Consider the following 21,905-nt stretch of genomic DNA (forward strand, 5'->3'; position numbering starts at 1 on the left):
AAATGTTTAAATATCAAAGTTTAATTCAAAAACATTTAACAAAGAAAAAATCATTATACAAAAATTTATTTAAAATTTTAAAATGTTTGTAAGTTTTTGAATTTTGTGTTTAACATAATTACAAATAAATATTATTTGGAAAATTTTACTACAATATAAACACAGTCTATGACTATTAATATTTAGTTTATAAGACTCTTTTCCCCTTCCTTTCCTTTTCCAAAAGTATATATTTCCGTTTGTCTCAGTCTTTAAATAAATATTATTTTTCTGCATAATCACTTCTCACAAAATGACTTTCTATTCAATGAATGAACAAAATACGTTATATACTCATTCAATTAATTAAAATAAAATTAACTTTATGTTAGTTTATATTTACATGACGTATAAACTTTTCAAGTGAAAGTGTTTTGTTTTGATTTTTTTATGCCAACATCATTATAATCATTAGACAATGATTAATTATTATGATTTCTTGCTTAACTTAGCATTTGACATTTGCTATGCATATGAATGAATACATGTAGTTTTAGTAAATACGATTAATAATTTATTTAAACAAAATAGACATAAACAAATTATAGTAGCAAAAGTTTAGTCTAACATTTCAAGGTTAGAGGAGATTTAAGGAGAAACTATGAATATAAATAAAAAGGTGTAAACATAATTTTGACACTGTTTACAACATTGTTTACCTAAGGTAAATCATATTTTATTTAATTTAGCTAACTGCAATTCATGTATTTTGAAATAAAATCACTTTATTTCTTAAATTATACATTATTTACATACATTTTATCGCATGTAAATAATGTAAAATTTAGTATTGTTTCCATAATTTTCATTTTACACCAAAGGTTTCTTAAAAATGAGTATTAAAAGAATTGTTGACATCATGTAAATTATGTAAGATAAGGTTTTTATATGTAAAATTAAATTATTTACTTGTATATGTCACAAATTAAAAGCTTTTCTTAATAATTTTTGTTACAATTAATTCTTTACATTGTTATTATAATATTTTACACCATGTAAATAATGTATACCTAAACAATACCAGCTATAATTCACTTAATTAATAATACTAATGATTTAGAAAGAAAATTTTACACTGTTTACACATATTTTACATAAGGTAAATTATGTAAAATTTAGTTTTTCTTATTTTTTTCACATAACTAAACAATTTATTTAGTAAATATGTTTCAAATGAATTATTGACATGATGTAAATTATATAAAATATTGTTTTTATATGTAAAATTCAATAATTTACTTATTTTCTAAACAAATGCTTGAATTTTTGTAGACAATTTTGTTAAAATTAATTCTTTACATAGTTGACCTAATATTTTACATAAGGTAAATAATGTTTTTTGTAAGTGTATTAACTATAATTCATATATTTATTATTAAAATTACTTAAAAAGGGAAATTTTACATTATTTACCTAAATTTTACATAATGTAAAATATGTAAAATTTAGTTTTTCTAAGAAATTTTACTTATTAAATCAGTTTTCTTATTAAATATGTGTATAGTACCTTTTAAGTGAATTATTGACATGATGTAAATTAGGTAAAATTTTGTTGGTATATGTAAAATTCAATAATTTACCTATTTTCTAAATAAATTCATGATTTCTTCTCATAACTTTTGTTAAAATCAATTCTTGGTTGACACAATATTTTACATAAGGTAAACAATAATTTCTTTAAATTAATTAGCAATAATTTATGTATTTAGTTACAAAACTACTTTTAAATGGAAATTTTACATTGTTTACCTAAATTTTACATAATGTAAAATTTCGAATTTCTTGCATATTTCATGTATTTAAGCTATTTCCTTAATAAATATCAGTACATAAGTAATTCAGAGAACATTTTTATTACTTTTCTGTATGTAAATTTCAATTATTTACATACTTTTTTTGAATATTTTTTTCCACTAAGTAAAGCTATTTCAATAATTATTGTTGAAAATAATTCTTTACATTGTTAATCTAATATTTCAAATAAGGTAAACTATATTTTCTTTAACTTAATTAACTAGAAATCATTTATTTTGTCATAAACCCCCTTAAAAATTGAAATTTTACATTGTTTACCCAAAGTTTACATTATGTAAATTTTCGAATTTCCTTTATTTACACTTATGTAAACGAGTTTTTTTTAATAAATATGTGTAAAATGTTCACTTACAGAATTTTTTACATCTATGTAAAATTCATTTTACTTATGGAAATTTTTGAGTTTTTATGAACTTTTGTCCTTTAAGACACTTTAAAATATTTTTTACTAAATTTAATTATTTACATTATTGACACAATATTTTACACTAGGTAAATAATGTAAAAATAAAACATTTCCCAACCTTACTTAATTACAAAAGTTTTTTATATAAAATTGGCTTAATATTTAGTTTAAGGGAAGATTTTACACAAATTTTACATCATGTAAATTATGTAAACAATATTAAATTTTTTATATTCTAATTATTTACTCTAGTTTTTAAAAGAAATATGTAAAATAATTTCTTAAATAATTTTTTGACACAAATTTTACATCATGTAAATTATGTAAAAAATTTAACATTTCAAATATTGTACATATTTACTTTAGTTTTGTATACAAAATTTGCACCTTAAGTTCTAAGTCATAATTTGACACATATTTTACATGATGTAAATAATGTATTGTAAAAATGTGTAAATTTCACACATTTTACTTGTTTAAAAACTTGTTAAAAATATTAATTGTGAATATTTGACACACGTTTTACATGATGTAAATAAAGTAAAAAAAAATTAAAAAATTTCATTCAAATATTTTACATATTTATCAAATTTTTTTGTACAAAATTTGCATCTTATTGATAATTTGACTCATATTTTACATGATGTAAATAATGTATTGTAAATATTAGTAAATTTCACACATTTTACTTATCAATTGTGAATATTTGACACACGTTTTACATGATGTAAATAATGTAAACAATTTGTAAATATTTACCTTACACTTATTTACTCATGTTTTTACACAAAATTTCCAAAATAAGATCTTAATGAATATTTTACACAAATTTTACACCATGTAAACAATAGTAAATTTCTCCCATTTTACTTATTTACTCACTTTTTTCATAAAAATTCTGTATAATAAGAACTTAACTAACATTTGACACAAATTTTACATGTAATGTAAAAATCATCATCAAGAAAATCTTTAACATTTCACTGATTTCTTAGTATTCAAAATATGTTCTTGTTTTTAGTGAATATTTTACATCATAATGTAAAAAATATTTTATTTCACTTATTTACTTATTATTTAATTCAAAATGTGACTTTTGTGAATATTTGACACAAATTTTCAATTATGTAAATCTGTATAAGTTCTTTATAAACATTTGCCACAAATTTTACATCATGTAAACAATTTAAAAAGTTAATAAATTTTGGTATTTTCTTTTTTAAAAATATTTTAACTACTGATTTTAAGCTGATGGTACCTTTGTTTTAATTTCAATTTCTGCTTAGTACCATTTTTTCCCACAAATAAGTAAATTTTGCAAATATTTGTTCCTTAATCAAGCAACAATAACTTCCGTCAAATACCAAAACACAGCAGAAAAAAACTTCATACACTTTATAAAATAAAAGTTGTTCATGTTGTGTTTTTGTGTTTTTTAAATAAATGTGTAGCTCTTTTTTACAATCATGGTCAACAGGTTGTTGAGACAATTGAGTCTGTCCGTCCAGACAGAGATAAAATACATACTTACAGCCAAACAACAAACAACTTGTGAGTATTTTATATCTGAAACAAGATATAAAATTATACACCCTGGCAATAAAACTGAAACTAAAAACGTGCAGTTGAACAAAAAAGTAAGCAACCAAAAAACAAACATGATCCCCAACAGATGTGTTTGACTTTCAACTGTCAAACAATTAGTGCACAACGAGATTTTGTGTTTTTTTTGGAATTTTTTCACGGATTTTTTTTTTTTTGCTAAAGTAAAGTTACAGGTAAAAATAGCAACAACAAGATTTAACATTGAAAAACAACTTGCAGCTATAAATACTATGTATGTATAAAGGTGCTAGTGACAGTGATTCCACTCCAGATAGCATTAACAAGACACTAAATGCAAAGCAATATCATTTTTTTTTATTCAGACTCCCCTTGAAATTGTTAATACGGGGTGTAAACTGTGTTCATGAAATTAAACAAACCATGAAATGCACTCTAAATATACAAGGTTGAGATTTAAGTGTTTAAATTGAACTTAATTTAGGAATAAACTTGATAATATTGAAAATAAATAAGTAAAATTTGAAAAATGTTGTAATATTTACATTATTTTTATGAGGTAAAGAAGTGTCAGATATTCCTTTGAAACTACCTATAATCATGTTAGTGTTAGCTTTTTAAATTATTAAAAATTTTAATTCTAACTATCTTACTATGTAAAATATGACATTTTTTCTAAAAATACTCATTAATTTATATTAATCATACGCCACAGAGTTTCTAAAATTAAAATTTAATATTTTATATGCTATATTTTAAGTTTTAATTAATTTTCTCAAGGAAAATGTTTTAGCGTTCAATAATTGACACAATCTAAATAATGCAAAATAAATTTTATAGATGTAAATATTAAATACTTTAAGTTTTCAAAAAAACATTCACTAAATTTTCATTTAAATCAAAATATTTTGTGTAAAATCTGTGGTTTACATTGCTGTCATACTATTTTACACAATGTAAACGATTTGTTTCACAACTAAACCTTTAATAAGCCAGCTATTTATGAAGAATAGCTCTTGAAAATAAGGATTTTACATTGTTTACACATATTTTACATTATGTAAATAATGTACAAATTAGTGAATTTATCTTATTTAAGTAGTTTTTCATATGATATATGAAATAATTTCTAATTGATTTTTTTTTACAAAAATTTTACATCATGTAAATAATGTAAAAAATAGTAAATTTCTTATATTTTGCTTATTTAGTGGATTTTATTATACAAAATTTGCTTAATAATTTCGAGGTAAATATTTGACACAAATTTTACATGGTGTAAATAATGTAAAAAAAATATAGAATTTTTTTCATTCACTTTTTGTATATTTTACTTAATTTTAAAAAATATTTTTTAGAAATTTTACATCATGTAAATAATGTAAAAAATATTACAAATTCTCATACTTTACTTATTTACTTAATTTTTTTATAAAAAATTTGCACATTAAGTACTTGAGGATAATTTGACATCATGTAAATAATGTAAAAATTAGGAAATTTCACACATTTTACATATTTACTTCCTTTAATCGAAATATTTTATGTAAAATCTGTGGTTTACATTGTTTTCATACTATTTTACACAATGTAAACGATTTGTTTAACAACTAAACCTTTAATAAGCCTGCTATTTATGAAGAATAGCTCTTGAAAATAAGGATTTTACATTGTTTACACATATTTTACATTATGTAAATAATGTACAAATTAGTGAATTTATCTTATTTAAGTAGTTTTTCATATAATATATGAAATAATTTCTAATTGATTTTTTTTACACAAATTTTACATCATGTAAATAATGTAAAAAATTGTAAATTTCTTATATTTTGCTTATTTACTGGATTTTATTATACAAAATTTGCTTAATAATTTCGAGGTAAATATTTGACACAAATTTTACATGGTGTAAATAATGTAAAAAAAATATAGAATTTTTTTCATTCACTTTTTGTATATTTAACTTATTATTAAAATTATTTTTTAGAAATTTTACATCATGTAAATAATGTAAAAAATAATACATTTCTCATACTTTACTTATTTACTTAATTTTTTTTATACAAAATTTGCACATTAAGTTCTTGGGGATAATTTGACATCATGTAAATAATGTAAAAATTAGGAAATTTCACACATTTTACATATTTACTTCCTTTAATCGAAATATTTTATGTAAAATCTGTGGTTTACATTGTTTTCATACTATTTTACACAATGTAATTTGTTTAACAACTAAACCTTAACCTATTTATGAAGAATAGCTCTTGAAAATAAGGATTTTACATTGTTTACACATATTTTACTTCATGTAAATAATGTACAAATTAGTGAATTTATCTTATTTAAGTAGTTTTTCATATGATATATGAAATAATTTCTAATTGATTTTTTTACACAAATTTTACATCATGTAAATAATGCAAAAATACGATGTAAACAATGGTAAACATTGTACATTTCTCATATTTACTCCAATACGTTATACAAAATTTGCTCATAAAGTTCTTAGTGTTATTTTACATGATGTAAACACATAGTTTACATCAAGGGAATTTCTCTTATTTTTACCTTGAAATTATGAAACTTAATGATTCTTTAAGAAAGTTAACACCCTGATTTTTTCGTCAAGAATCATTCAAATGTTTGTCTTTAATAATACAACTTTAATTAAAGTTGTGCTCCTATGAATTCCAAGAAATTATATATAATTACTTATACTTAAACAATGACTTGTCTTTACGACTTTAGCTCTTTAATTAATGCTCCTAAAATATGTTTAATATTCCCTAAATTTTAATTAGAATTTAAATTCTTAAGAAATTTTACATTTTCCTTTACAAACCATTCCAAAATGCAGCAAATCCTGCTCAATTCTCTTGAAATAACACTTTCCTCTATTCAATGCTGCTTTCTAAACGCTTTGTACTCATTCAGCAAACATTATATACTTTCATAGTTTATAGTTTTAATTACTTTCGTAGGAATTGCATTTAATTTTACATCTTTTCATTATTACAAACATACTTATACTTTGTACAACACTTTCATACATATATTTACATTCATTTACATATAAAATACAAGTACTTTTAGTAACTCATTAACTAACCTCTTAACTAATGCAAAATTAGAAGAGAAAAAAACTTTGACATAAGAGACCGTTCTGTTTAAAAAAAAAGTCTGTCAACTTTTAACCAATACACCACCACCATATGCTGCTAAAAAACTAGTTTTGAAATAAAACAAATTTTCTTTATACAAAAATATGTGTGTGTGTAATAAATGTTTCGTAAAGGAAAAGGAAATTGACTTTATGATTATAAAGAAGAAAAAAACTAAAACACTTGACACACTAAAAATAACTAAATTATAAGCGGGTTTGACAAAAATTACCAACAATCTAACACACTCTCATATATCCTAATGAATGTGTTTGTGTGCTTTACACAAATACATACATATATCGTCACCTAAAATGCAAAAGGGCCCAACATCACTTTTCAAAATTTTACAGGAGAGACTAAAAACTAAATAAAATTAAAAGTGTTCTGATTTCAAATATAATTTTCTTTTTAAAAATAAAAAGCTAAAAACTCAATTTTGAATTATTTGTTTGTTACGCCCTTTTAAATTTCAGCTGACGATATGTAACATCCATACACAGATTTCCACTTTAAGAAATGTAAGTAACTATGTTAAGGATGTTGTCGTAGTATTTGTTATTTGAAATGTTTGTATGTGTAAGCAACAGTATTAATGCTTTTGTGTAAAGTTTTTGACATTTTCAAGTGTCAATTAATTAATCCCTCAACGCTAATTTTCAAAACTTCTTAATTTGTCCCATCATGTTAATGAATGATTTACATAGAAACCCACACACAACATTTATAACTAGTTAAACATGCCAGCAACAAATTTACTAAATATGAAGGAATATTTAGATATTTACAATAGTATAAACAAAATTCCCCTTTTTCACTACAAATCCTTTTTGGTCCCTTATTAGAGATTGTTTAAAAGTGCTTAAACCTTCAGTTCTAAGTATTCTTGACAGTTTTGTAACTATTTCTTTGTTTAAAGGTTGATATATTTCTATTTAACTAATAAATAAGTACTTATTCATATTTTTAAATCAAGTTCATTAATAAGTAGTTCACAGATAATTCTAACAAAAATTAAGAGAATCACCTTAATTTAACAATAAACTAGAGCCCTTTAAATAAGAAAACAATAACAAAGTCTCGTGTTTTAAATCCTTAAATAAAAAAAAAATATTTTGAAACTAATTATCAACCCCAATATTTTGTATAATAAATTAACATAAAATTCTGTTTTAAATGAATAAAATTTCATTAATTTATTTAGAAAATTTCCACATTTTGTATTAAGAAACTTAATTAAAGTATTGGCTTTTACTCCTATTAAAAATTTATTTTAAATGTTAACCAGTTCTCAAGTTATGATAATTTTACCATAAAATTCCATAATTAATATTAATCATACGTCACACAGTACAAATTCAAAAATCAATGGAAAGCTTTTTGATTTAAAAAATTAAAATTTTTAAAATTTCTATTCTTTAAATATTTCTTGGAATTATTAAGCTATTTTAGTATATTGTGTGTTTAGCTGCACAATTTTATATCAATTAAATGCTTTCTGGAATAAATTATTTTATTTAGTTGCAAGAAATCTGTAAATTTTTAAGATTTTATTTTTAAAAAAGTGACGTATGATTAATATTAATTGAGAGGTTAGTTGAAAGTTTTGAGAATAACTTTTGAACCCATAAATATGGAAAGATGTTTGTGTAGTCATGCAATAGCTGAGACTTGTGGGTAATGATAATTAGGTTAAAATATTACTGAACTTTAGAGTTATATCTACATTTTTTAGTTTTTATAAAAATTTAAAATTTTCTTAATTTTTATTTTTCAATATTTTTTTTTAAGAATTGAACAGTTTTAATATATTTTGTATTCAGATTGACGAAAATTTATTAACTAACTGTTATCTTTATTGAATTCTGCCGTATTATTTAAATAAATCCTTAATTTTTAATCATTTTTGTTCTAAACTTGGTGACGTATGATTAATATTAATTATGAGGTTAGTTGAGAAATTTCAATGTAGATTTCGAATCGATAAATGTATTGAATTGCTTATTTCAGCTAATAAAAGCTAAGACTTTAAGCTTATGAAAATTTAGTTAAAATTCTACGAATGTTTGAAGAGATATGCTAATTTTTTTTTAATTTTCTTAAAAAATCTAAATTTTCCAAATTTTAATTTTTTTAAAATTGTTTAATTAATTGCTCAGTTTTAATATATTTTAATAATGTCTTTGAAAGACAATTTTCTGTAAAGAAAACTGTCTTTGAAAGACAATTTTCTATAAAGAAAACTGTCTTTGAATGAAACTATTCTATAAGAAAACTGTCTTTGAAAGATACTATTCTTTTTGAAAGACAATTTTCTATAAAGAAAACTGTGTTTTTGAAAGACAATTTTCTATAAAGAAAACTGTCTTTTTGAAAGACAATTTTCTATAAGAAAACTGTCTTTTTGAAAGACAAATTTCTATAAAGAAAACTGTCTTTTTTAAAGACAATTTTCTATAAAGAAAACTGTCTTTTTGAAAGACAATTTTCTATAAAGAAAACTGTCTTTTTGAAAGACAATTTTCTATAAAGAAACTGTCTTTTTGAAAGACAATTTTCTATAAAGAAAACTGTCTTTTTGAATGACAATTTTCTATAAAGAAAACTGTCTTTAGAAAACAATTTTCTATAAAGAAAACTTTCTTTAGAAGACAATTTTCTATAAAGAAAACTGTCTTTTTGAAAGACAATTTTCTATAAAGAAAACTGTCTTTAGAAGACAATTTTCTATAAAGAAAACTGTCTTTAGAAGACAATTTTCTATAAAGAAAACTGTCTTTAGAAGACAATTTTCTATAAAGAAAACTGTCTTTAGAAGACAATTTTCTATAAAGAAAACTGTCTTTAGAAGACAATTTTCTATAAAGAAAACTGTCTTTAGAAGACAATTTTCTATAAAGAAAACTGTCTTTAGAAGACAATTTTCTATAAAGAAAACTGTCTTTAGAAGACAATTTTCTATAAAGAAAACTGTCTTTAGAAGACAATTTTCTATAAAGAAAACTGTCTTTAGAAGACAATTTTCTATAAAGAAAACTGTCTTTAGAAGACAATTTTCTATAAAGAAAACTGTCTTTAGAAGACAATTTTCTATAAAGAAAACTGTCTTTAGAAGACAATTTTCTATAAAGAAAACTGTCTTTAGAAGACAATTTTCTATAAAGAAAACTGTCTTTAGAAGACAATTTTCTATAAAGAAAACTGTCTTTGAAAGACCCTATTCTATGAGATAAAGTAAAATTTTAATACCATGGGCCATAGGTGTCAATTAAAAGTTTGAAAAATGTTACTATGATTTTTGTAACCTTTGTTTTTCGATTTAATTTGTTTATAGCTACTTTAGCATATTTTTTTAGCTTTAAATTTGTGATTTTCTTACTTAATCTAGCTTTGAGTTGTTGTTTAAAAATTACTTCATTCTATAAGTAATTAATTTGTCTTAAAGGCTTAATTTTTTTCCCTAAATATTGTATTGTGTCTTTTTGAATTTAAACTTTAATAATCTTAAGAATTTCTTAATAAATCATAAGTGTCTGCACGAGTATTTGTGTAAAGTTTGCTATCCTTGTAGCAAACAAAATACTGTTGACTTCCTCTAATATTAAACCATAATATCCGGTTTATGAATGGAGTTTCCTTGCCATACTTCTCCGGTACAATTTAAAGATGCCGTAAAGACAAATTAAGCCGGTTAGAGCAGGGGAAGTTTGATACACAAATGTTCTCATGTACATACAAGAATATTTGTAAATATATGTATAGTAAGTGGAAGTCTGTAAAATGAGTTAGATTTTCATGTTCATTGTTGTCGCACGTGGTTGTGTTTTGTGAAATTAAGGTTTTTTTTGTGTACTAAAGGAGCACAGTAAAAATATTACCCTGTTTACGAGATGAATTTAAATGTTATAGATATAGTTTTTAAATAGTCAAAAATTATTAAATTGCTAGGTAATTTTGAAGCTCCTTAAAGTAGGCAACAAAAATGACTACAATTCATAATTAGTTATTATGTTTTGTGTGTTCTTTTACTTATTTTTGGAAATGGTGTTTGCCTTTCCTTTAATTCTTTTGCTCTATTCAGCACTTTATTATTTTTAGCTGATTCATTTCAAATTCTAATGCAGTTAGAAGTTTTCCCCAAAAATTCATACTTAAACTTGTAAGTACTTACAGCAAAAGTGTAGCTAGTAACAGTTTTACATTAGAATTTCTCATGCATGAGTGGTTAATGTATGATGATGTATAAGTGCTTAAATATTAAGAGATTAGTAAAAAGGTTGGCTTTAATTGTTATAGGAATTATATATATTTATAGATGAAATCAATGTAATTTGTAAAAGGCAAACAATGAGAAAGTAATTCCAATATTAAATGTAAGTTTCATTTACTTTACTTAAATCTAAGAACTTCTATGAAACATTTACTTGCATTAGAAATTTTATATCAATTCAAAACATTACCTTAAGTAATGATTATTTCTAGGCTTAAAATAATGTCTCTAGAAAACAGTTTCTGTCTTTCAAAAAGACAGTTTTCTTTATAGAAAATTGTCTTTCAAAAAGACAGCTTTCTTTATAGAAAATTGTCTTTCAAAAAGACAGTTTTCTTTATAGAAAATTGTCTTTCAAAAAGACAGTTTTCTTTATAGAAAATTGTCTTTTAAAAAAAAAAAACAGAGTCTTCCACAGACAGTTTTCTCATAAATACGTTTCTTCCAGTCTTCCTAAGAGAGTTTTTTGTTATAGTAAAGTGTATTTCTGTGATATTACTAATGCCTTATAGTAAAGTTTCTTCCCAAGATTGCTAATATGTTTAAATTGCGAAATATGTCATGCAGATTTTTCGAGTGATTTTTTTATTTTCCTTTTATTTAAATGATATTTTGAATTTTTTGTAAGAAAATGTGTTTTAATTATTTATCTGTGATACTACTAATGTCTTAGCTTTAAAAAAACTCCAACATGTTGATTGTTGTTTCACTAATTCAAAAGTTATAAAGCATTTAATAAAAATACTCCATAATTAATATTAATCATACGTCACAGGTTACTAAAAATGATAATAATCATATAACTTCTAAACTACTCAGAGGATCTACTTAAAACTTGATGTATTTATAGAGCAGTAGTTAGACATTCAAAATCTTCTCTGCAGAAATTTAAAAATTAAACACAGGGGTCCAACACAGGTTTAAAGTTCAAATTTTTATTAGTGAATTGTTTCAATTATGAACTAATTTTAAATATATTACGGCAACAAATGTAAACTAGTTTTAATTAGTTGGACATAATGTATTATAAATGTTGAATATTGATTATTTGCTACTGTTTAATTAATATAACAAAACCAAAAAAAAAATAATTTCCTTTAAACACATATTATGTAAACATACAAAGTCTGCATTCATTTCATATATCCAATGGTTGTTGCTCTCAAAATAATAATATTTATGTGTTATTTACACTTTAGCAAAAATAATTGTTGGCCTACTTTTAGGCACTTCAATTTATGTTTAATTTATAGCCTATATCAATGGTTTTCATATCTCTGGCAGTTTATCCTTTAACCAAATTTCACTAATAATATAACCATATTTATTTACATTATGTATAACAATTTTGTAGCAACATTTTGTAAATCATATCAAATCCCTTTTTGATTTAAATCTAGCTGCATATTAATTTTGTTTAATAACAAAATATTTTATAATTAAATAATTTTTGACATAACATAACAACAAATACGTTTAAATAAATGTATTTTGTTATCAAAAATTTTGTATTATTTAATACGATTTAAATTGATAATTTCAGCTTATTGTGTTTATAAATAACAGGGTTTATTTTTACATTTGTAGAGTAATGTTTTAGTTTAATTGTTAATTTTATTTTTTTTTGGAATTTTTGTAGTTTGCGCTCTAAATCGTTTTTGATTTTTGATTAGAGAAAAAATATTATTATTATTATTTTGCTATTTAACTGCGATTACAATGAAAATTGTTTTGAAAATACGTAAAACGTGATTTTCCTAATTATTTCGGAATTATGTAAATACACATAGAAAATCATGTCACTATTTATTTATAAATAACATGTTGGCACATGTTTATGTTTATTTAGTTTTAAAATTAGTAAAAATAAAAACAAAAGAGCTGCCTGAATATAACACCATATACGGGAAGTATTATTTAGACCCGGTTTTAAATGAATTTGCAAAAAAGGTTAATCAGATTAGATTTAATATATGAATGTTATCGTGACTTTAAATAAATAGAAAGTAACTTTAGTTACTCGTTGGTTATAGACTAAACTATAAATACAATAAAAAAATATAAAGTTTTCTTATAGATAACAGTCTTTAGAACACAGTTCTCTGAAAATTGTATTTATAAGACAGTTTTCTTATAGAAAATTGTCTTTACTAGACAGTTTTCTTATAGAAAATTGTCTTTACTAGACAGTTTTCTTATAGAAAATTGTCTTTACTAGACAGTTTTCTTATAGAAAATTATCTTTACTAGACAGTTTTCTTATAGAAAATTATCTTTACTAGACAGTTTTCTTATAGAACATTATCTTTACTAGACAGTTTTCTTATAGAAAATTATCTTTACTAGACAGTTTTCTTATAGAAAATTGTCTGTACTAGACAGTTTTCTTATAGAAAATTGTCTGTACTAGACAGTTTTCTTATAGAAAATTGTCTGTACTAGATAGTTTTCTTATAGAAAATTGTCTGTACTAGACAGTTTTCTTATAGAAAATTGTCTGTACTAGACAGTTTTCTTAAAAAGAAAATTGTCTGTACTAGACAGTTTTCTTATAGAAAATTGTCTGTACTAGACAGTTTTCTTATAGAAAATTGTCTGTACTAGACAGTTATCTTATAGAAAATTGTCTGTACTAGACAGTTTTCTTATAGAAAATTGTCTGTACTAGACAGTTTTCTTATAGAAAATTGTCTGCACTAGACAGTTATCTTATAGAAAATTGTCTGTACTAGACAGTTTTCTTATAGAAAATTGTCTTTACTAGACAGTTTTCTTATAGAAAATTGTCTTTACTAGACAGTTTTCTTATAGAAAATTGTCTTTACTAGACAGTTTTCTTATAGAAAATTATCTTTACTAGACAGTTTTCTTATAGAAAATTATCTTTACTAGACAGTTTTCTTATAGAACATTATCTTTACTAGACAGTTTTCTTATAGAAAATTGTCTGTACTAGACAGTTTTCTTATAGAAAATTGTCTGTACTAGACAGTTTTCTTATAGAAAATTGTCTGTACTAGACAGTTTTCTTATAGAAAATTGTCTGTACTAGACAGTTTTCTTATAGAAAATTGTCTGTACTAGACAGTTTTCTTATAGAAAATTGTCTTTACTAGACAGTTTTCTTATAGAAAATTGTCTTTACTAGACAGTTTTCTTATAGAAAATTGTCTTTACTAGACTGTTTTCTTATAGAAAATTGTCTTTACTAGACAGTTTTCTTATAGAAAATTGTCTGTACTAGACAGTTTTCTTATAGAAAATTGTCTGTACTAGACAGTTTTCTTATAGAAAATTGTCTGTACTAGACAGTTTTCTTATAGAAAATTGTCTGTACTAGACAGTTTTCTTATAGAAAATTGTCTGTTTTTACAGTTAGCTCTTTGCTCTAAATTCCCCAAAATATATTTCAATAAAGGATGCAAATAAATTCGTCCTTGCTGGCTGTGAAAAATTTCCCTTCACTTTGACTAGTGTGCATTTTGCATTGTTTTTGTTGTTGTTATTTACAACAAATATTGATAAATTTCACAAGAGAAAAACTAGTTCATTTCAGATACGTACAAATGAGTACTCTCGTACAAGTGTATTGTTTGTTTTGTCAGTTTTATTGTTATTATTTTTATTCGATATATTTTTTCGTTTTTTGTGTGCAAAATACGTTTACAAAATATTTTGGGTTTAAAATTTTACCCAGTTTTTTTTTTTGTTTTTGCATGTTGCTGTTGGTTTTAAGGGTCTGATTATGCATTAACATGCTCAATATGGGATTGCATACAAAAACACAAAACATATGTATGTGTGAATTGTTTAAATGTGTATGTGTGTAAATGAGTTAGTATGGGTTTAAGCTGTTTTACATTTTTGTTAAGTTTATGCCAATGTTGTGCATTGTCAACAAAAAACCACAAACAGGAAATAAGGGGGGACCGAGATAGAGGCACAGTAATGTTGCTTATTTATATATATTGAGATAAACTAAATAAACCAGAGAGATATGCAGTCGTATTTAGTAGTTGTAGCTGAAATACTTTATTTAATAATATTGGAAAAAAAAACGTAGTTCGATTGTGGATTTTCAATATTGTCAGTAAACTTACACCGTTTTCTAAGTAAAATTTGAAAACAAAACCACTACTGAGAGATCCAAAACATTCAGAAAATTTAACTTGTAGCCAAGCATTTTGAATAGAACTAGATATTTTATAATGGTTACTCGATAGCCGATTACAACTACTTTGAGTAATTGATGTTAAAACTTGATAAAAGCCTTAAAGAATATATAAAATCTTTAATTGTTTAAATACATTTTTAAAAATCATAATATAAGACAAATTTCCTAATGGTTACTTAGTAACCACTTAAAAAAAATTAAAAAAACTGTAAAAAATGTTATTTGCAAACCTTAAATTTAGTTGCAAATTTAAAAGAAAACAATTTTGGATACAAAAAATAATTAAGACTAACATCTATAGCGGGTACCCGATAACCATATTGTAAAATTTGTTCAAAAAATACTTGAAAATCTGGTTAATGTGGCTAATTTGTTCGCGAAAACATTAAAATTGTTTGGTTATCATGATTTAGTTAAGTTATAGTTATGGTTACTTAGTAAACATATCAGGTATCAAGTAACCATTTACAAAATTTCACTTAAATTCGTTTTATTTTCTTGTTTTCTAGTTTTAATTTGCAAGATTTATATTGGTTACTTAGTAACCATTTATGAAATTTCACTAAGAACCGTTAAATTTTATTATTTTTTGTTAAATTATTATTTCGTAAGATAACCACAAAACATTTTTGGGCATAATAATTTATTAGGCGTAAAATCTATAGCGGTTACTCGATAAGCAATAATAAAAATGTAAAAATAATATTTGGAAATCATATTAAATTGCTTAAAATATTATTTAAATTCTCATTTGTTTTCCAAAATATTAAAAAATTGTTAAACTAGCATGATTAAGTTAAAATTTAATTATGGTTACTTAGTAACCGTTTTAGTTTTAAGGAATATCAAGTAATAATTGTTTTCCAGCTATCATGTGTGAAATTTTAAAATTTTAAAGGTTTTTGAAACGAGTAATCACTAAATTTATGTCGGTTACTTAGTAACCATTTAAGAAATTTTACATATATTTTATAAATTTTATTATTTTTCACAAAATTACTATTTTATAAGCTAACTAAAAGGCATTTTTGAGCATAAAAATTCATTAAATATACAATTTAAAGCGGGTACTCGTTAATCGAAACCATTTAAGAAATTTCATGTAAAATCATTGAATTTTATTATTTTTTGTTAAATTATTATTTCATAAGGTAACTACAAAATTTGTGAGCATAAAAAATCATTAAATATTAAATTTTTAACGGGTACTCGTTAATCGAATAATAAAAAAACCCAAAAAATACTTGCAAATCTTAAAATAGAGTTATGGTTACTTGGTAACCATTTTAGTTTTAAGGGATATCAAGTAATAAATTATTGTTTTCCAGCTTTCATATGTGAAATGTTAAAATTTTAAAGGTTTTGAAACGAGTACTCATTAATTTTATATTGGTTACTTGGTAACCATTTAAAAAATTTCATTTAGTTTTAATTAATTTTATTATTTTTCAGTAAACTACTATTTCATGAGCAAACTAGAAGGCATTTTTGAGCATAACATATCATTAAACAAAAAAATTAGGACGGGTACTCGTTAATCGAATAATAAAAATACCAAAAAAAATACTTTCAAATCTATCTAAGATGCTTCAAATATTATTTAAATTCACATTCATTTTCCTAAATATTAAAAATTTCATAAGCTATCATGATTTAGTTAAAATTTAAATATGGTTACTTAGTAACCGTTTTAGTTATAATGAATATCAAGTAATCGCTCAATAAATCTTACTTAGATTGAATTTATTTTATTGTCTTCCATTTTACATTTGTGAAATTTTGAAATTTTAATGGTTTTGAAACGAGTACTCAATAAATATATATCGGTTACTTGGTAACCATTTAAGAAATTTCACTTATTTTTCATTATTTTTAAAAAATTATTATTTTATAAGGTAATTGCAAGTCTTTTTTAGCAAAATAATTCCTTAAACATGCAAATTATAGCGGGTACTCGTTAGACGATCAATAAAAATATCCCAAAAAATGTTTGCAAATCTAGCTAAGATGCTTCAAATACTATTTAAATTCACATTCATTTTCCAAAATATTAAAAATTTCATAAGCTATCATGATTTAGTTAAAATTTAAATATGGTTACTCAGTAACCGTTTTAGTTATAATGAATATCAAATGATCGCTCAATAAATCTTACTTAGATTGAATTTTTTTTATTGTCTTCCATTTTACATTTGTGAAATTTGGAAATTTTAAAGATTTTGAAACGAGTACTCAATAAATTTATGTCGGTTACTTGGTAACCATTTAAGAAATTTCACTTATTTTTCATTATTTTTTATAAATTATTAGTTTAATAATTGCAAGACTTTTTTTTTGCAAAATAATTCTTTAAATATAGAAAATATAGCGGGTACTCGTTAATCGAATAATAAAAATACCCAAAAAATACTTGAAAATCTAGCTAAGATACTTATAATGAATATCAAGTAATCGCTCAATAAATCTTACTTAGATTGAATTTATTTTATTGTCTTCCATTTTACATTTGTGATATTTTGAAATTTTAATGGTTTTGAAACGAGTACTCAATAAATTTATATCGGTTACTTGGTAACCATTTAAGAAATTTCACTTATTTTTTATTATTTTTTATAAATTATTATTTTATAAGGTAATTGCAAGACTTTTTTTTAGCAAAATAATTCCTTTAACATACAAATTATAGCGGGTACTCGTTAGACGATTAATAAAAATATCCCAAAAAATGTTTGCAAATCTAGCTAAGATGCTTCAAATACTATTTAAATTCACATTAATTTTCTAAAATATTAAAAATTTCGTAAGCAATTATAATTTAGTTAAAATTTAAATATGGTTACTTAGAAACCGTTTTAGTTATAAGGGATATCAAGTGTTCGCTCTAGAAATCTCACTTATATTGGTTTTAGTTTATTGTTTTCCAGTTCTTATGTATGAAATTTTAAAATCTTAAAGGTTTTTGAAACGAGTACTCGGTAAATTTATATCGGTTACTTGGTAACCATTTAAGAAATTTCATTTATTTTCAATGTTTTTTTATAAATTATTAGTTTATAAGGTAATTACAAGGCATTTTTTAGCACAAAAGTTTATTAAAACTAAAATCTATAGTGGGTACTCGATAACCATATAAAACAAATTTCCAAAAAATATTTAAAAATTTTTAAAATATATTGTACTTTCTCATTTGTTTTATAATATGTTAAAAATAACTTAAATTAATATGATTTACTTAAGTTTCAGTTGTGGTTACTTGTAACCATTATAAACAATTTGTAAAAACAAGTAAAAATTTATATTAAGAAACCTTTAAAATTATTGGAGTTTCCAAATTTAGCATTTTTGAGCGCAAAAAATTGTTAAGAAATTTATTTAAAACGGTTACCCGGTTAATCGAATCATATAAAAAAAAATAAAATTTCTTTGTAAAACAAAATACATTTAAGATTAAACAAATTTACTTAAAACAGGTTTTATACCCTCAAATAATTTGTTAACAAAATCGTTTCATATTTGTAAAATCTTACATGATTTGAAAACTTGTTCACAGCCAAAAGATGCTCAACTTTGGCCTACTAAAACTGAGCCGGCATTTAAACTAAACACAACTTTAAACAAATATTTTGAAAGCTCAACTCTTTTTCTATTATTATAACAAGTTTCATTTAGATCGTAATATTAATTCAGAAATTATATATTCATTATTTTTTTAAAGTTTTTACTTGAAGACACCAGATATCTAGTTACTTTTTTTCATCCCATTAAGGCCAATTAAGTTCAATATCAAAGAAATTTATTTTTAAAAAAACCCGTTTTTCTGGCACTTATTAAGAAATCTCTTAAATTTACATATTTTAACGTCCTTAACATTTAAACTAATTAAATTTTTAAGCAATTTTATTATCATACAATATACGCAACTTACCTATAGCCAAAGCAAATATGCATAACTTGATAAACGCCATTTTTGGTTTTGGGATTTATTTAAAACTGAAATTATAGATTTTTTATTAAAAACTTTGTTAATTTTAAGTACTGCACGGTTTAATTAATTACAAATTCTTTAACAATTATTATTTCTTTTTCTTGTTTTTTTCTATACAAATTTTAATCCACACCTTGTTTTGGTTTTTTTTTAAAGAAAAAACCTTTATATTATTATTAATTTTATTTCAAATTTGTTTTTTCACTTTTTAATTTACGATTCGCTCTCTTTGCGTTCACTCAAAAGACTAGAAGTCAATGAAGGTTGTTTCCAAGTTAAATAATGTTAAATAAAATAAAAAGTTATCTATTAAACAAAAAAAAAAAACTTGTAGTGGAAAAAACACAAAGTTTTACTTAAAGTCTTGGAATGACAAAAAAAAACTCAAATCTTAAGCAGCAGAGACCATTTTTATGAAAACCACTAAATACTGGTTAATTTTAGACGGTAATTGGAATGAATGGTTGGCTGTTTGGTTTGGTGCTGGCTGGCGGTGGTGGTATTGGAAATGTCGGTTGTTTGTTGTATGTATTGGTGTTAGTGTTACCCGTTTTTAAATCACGTTTTTTGTTTAATAAATATTTATAGTTTTTTCAAAATTCACTTTGGTCTTTTACTGCGAAATGCAATTGTTATTGGCTATAGTTTTGAGCAGAAATTAAAAAGAGAGAATTCATTTTGAAATCAAAAACAAGTAAGAAAACTTTAAAAAAAAGTTTTATATCCTTCGCCAAATGATACTCTAAAATAAAAATTAAAATTTTGAAAAAAAAAAATTTCAAAATTTTTATTTGAAAATTTTTAAACAAAGAAATTTTTTTAATTTATTAGTAAAAAAAATTGTATGGCAAAATATTTGTTTTTCAAAATTTATTTTTAATTTTAAAAATTTTTTTTAAATTGAAATTTTTGGCTATAGTCTTTGAGCAGAAACTAAAAAGATTGAATTAATTTTGAAATCAAAAACAAGTAAGAGAGCTATATTCGTCTGTGCTGAATCTTATATACCCTTTACCAAATGATACTCTAAAATTAAAATTTTGAAAAAAAAAATTTCAAAATTTTTTTTTTAAATTTTCATTTGAAAATTTTTAAAAATTTTTTTTTTACTAATAAATTAATAAAATAATTTATTAGTAAAAAAAATTGTATGGCAAAACTTTTTTTTTCAAAATTTTTTTTAAATTGAAATTTTTGTCTATAGTTTTGAACAGAAATTAAAAAGAGTGAATTCACTTTGAATCAAAAAACAAGTAAGAGAGCTATATTCGTCTGTGCTGAATCTTATATACCCTTCACCAAATGATACTCTAAAATAAAAATTTAAATTTTGAAAAAAAAAATTTCAAAATTTTTTTTTTAAATTTTTATTTGAAAATTATTAAACAAAGAAATTTTATTAATTTATTAGTATGGCAAAACTTTTTTTTAATTTAAATTTTTTTTTTTTAAATTTAAATTTTTTTGTGAAAAAAATTGAATGAGGTAAAATTAATTTTGGTAAAAAAAAAATCTGGTTAAAAAATATTGTTCCCGATTTTGACCCATTGTAGGTCCAACTTATTATAATCGTCGTTGCAAAGATTTTTGAAATATCGATCATTAGATATTCATATTGTCTATATTAATGAGTTAGCAAACCAGATATATATCAAAAATAGGTAAAAAATCGAGGTTGTCCCATTTTTTTTTCGTATATCTCAAATATTTGTGGGCCGATTATCTCGACTTTAAATAGCAACCGAACTATTCTTCATACTTTAATGGATCTTTTTGCCCAGAACTGCCATATTGCTTCCCTTCTTCTTTCGGTACATACTTACCCATATATATTACTGTATGAATATGGATGTTTAAATAATAAAACTTGAAAAACATAAGCTCACGATAGAGAACGCGACACACTTTGAAAATCAAAATTAAATATTTAATGTGCTTATTGTAGTTAAACACAAAAACCATACTCCTACGATAGCGAATGCGACAAATATTGAAAATCATAAGGTTGAAAAATATATGGGAGCTACTCAATCAGCCATTTCAAACGTTTGCATACAGCAGGATTCATTCAAAAGCAGGGAAAAATGGGTACTAAGCGAATTGAGTACCTTGCATGTCTGAAATGCTGCTTTAACGCTATAAAAGAAAATCATTTTTGCACTCAATCATTACTAGCGATGAAAAATTAATCCATATAATCCAATAACCCGAATCGACACCAAAGCCAAATATCCATGGCGTATTTGGTGGGACCAAAAGGGCTGCTGAAATCTGACCATTACAGGGAACCTGTAGCGAATGATTCGAAATAGTATTGGCCGAAAAATGCCCAGAAATGCGACCAGACATTAAACCATAATATTCCACGATGATAACGCCCGGACACATGCTGCAATACCAGTTAAAAACTATTTACAAAGAAGTGGTTGGGAACGCGACATCCTTAGGACTTTGAAGTGAAAATAAAAATTATGCAAAAATCTTGA

General features: G+C 23.4%; 1 protein-coding gene across 1 annotated transcript in view; it reads right to left on the minus strand.

Moving 5' to 3' along the window:
• obst-B (obstructor-B) overlaps positions 1–19,430 on the minus strand; it is a 61,475-nt gene extending 42,045 nt beyond the window's left edge. The window contains exon 1 of the mRNA XM_065500082.1: positions 19,360–19,430. Coding sequence (XP_065356154.1) covers positions 19,360–19,399 — 40 coding nt within the window. The 5' untranslated portion in view covers positions 19,400–19,430. The remainder of the gene's footprint in view (positions 1–19,359) is intronic.
• Between the last annotated feature and the right edge of the window lie 2,475 nt (positions 19,431–21,905).

Source organism: Calliphora vicina, chromosome 2, assembly GCF_958450345.1.
Source record: "Calliphora vicina chromosome 2, idCalVici1.1, whole genome shotgun sequence".
Classification (NCBI taxonomy): Eukaryota; Metazoa; Arthropoda; class Insecta; order Diptera; family Calliphoridae; genus Calliphora; species Calliphora vicina.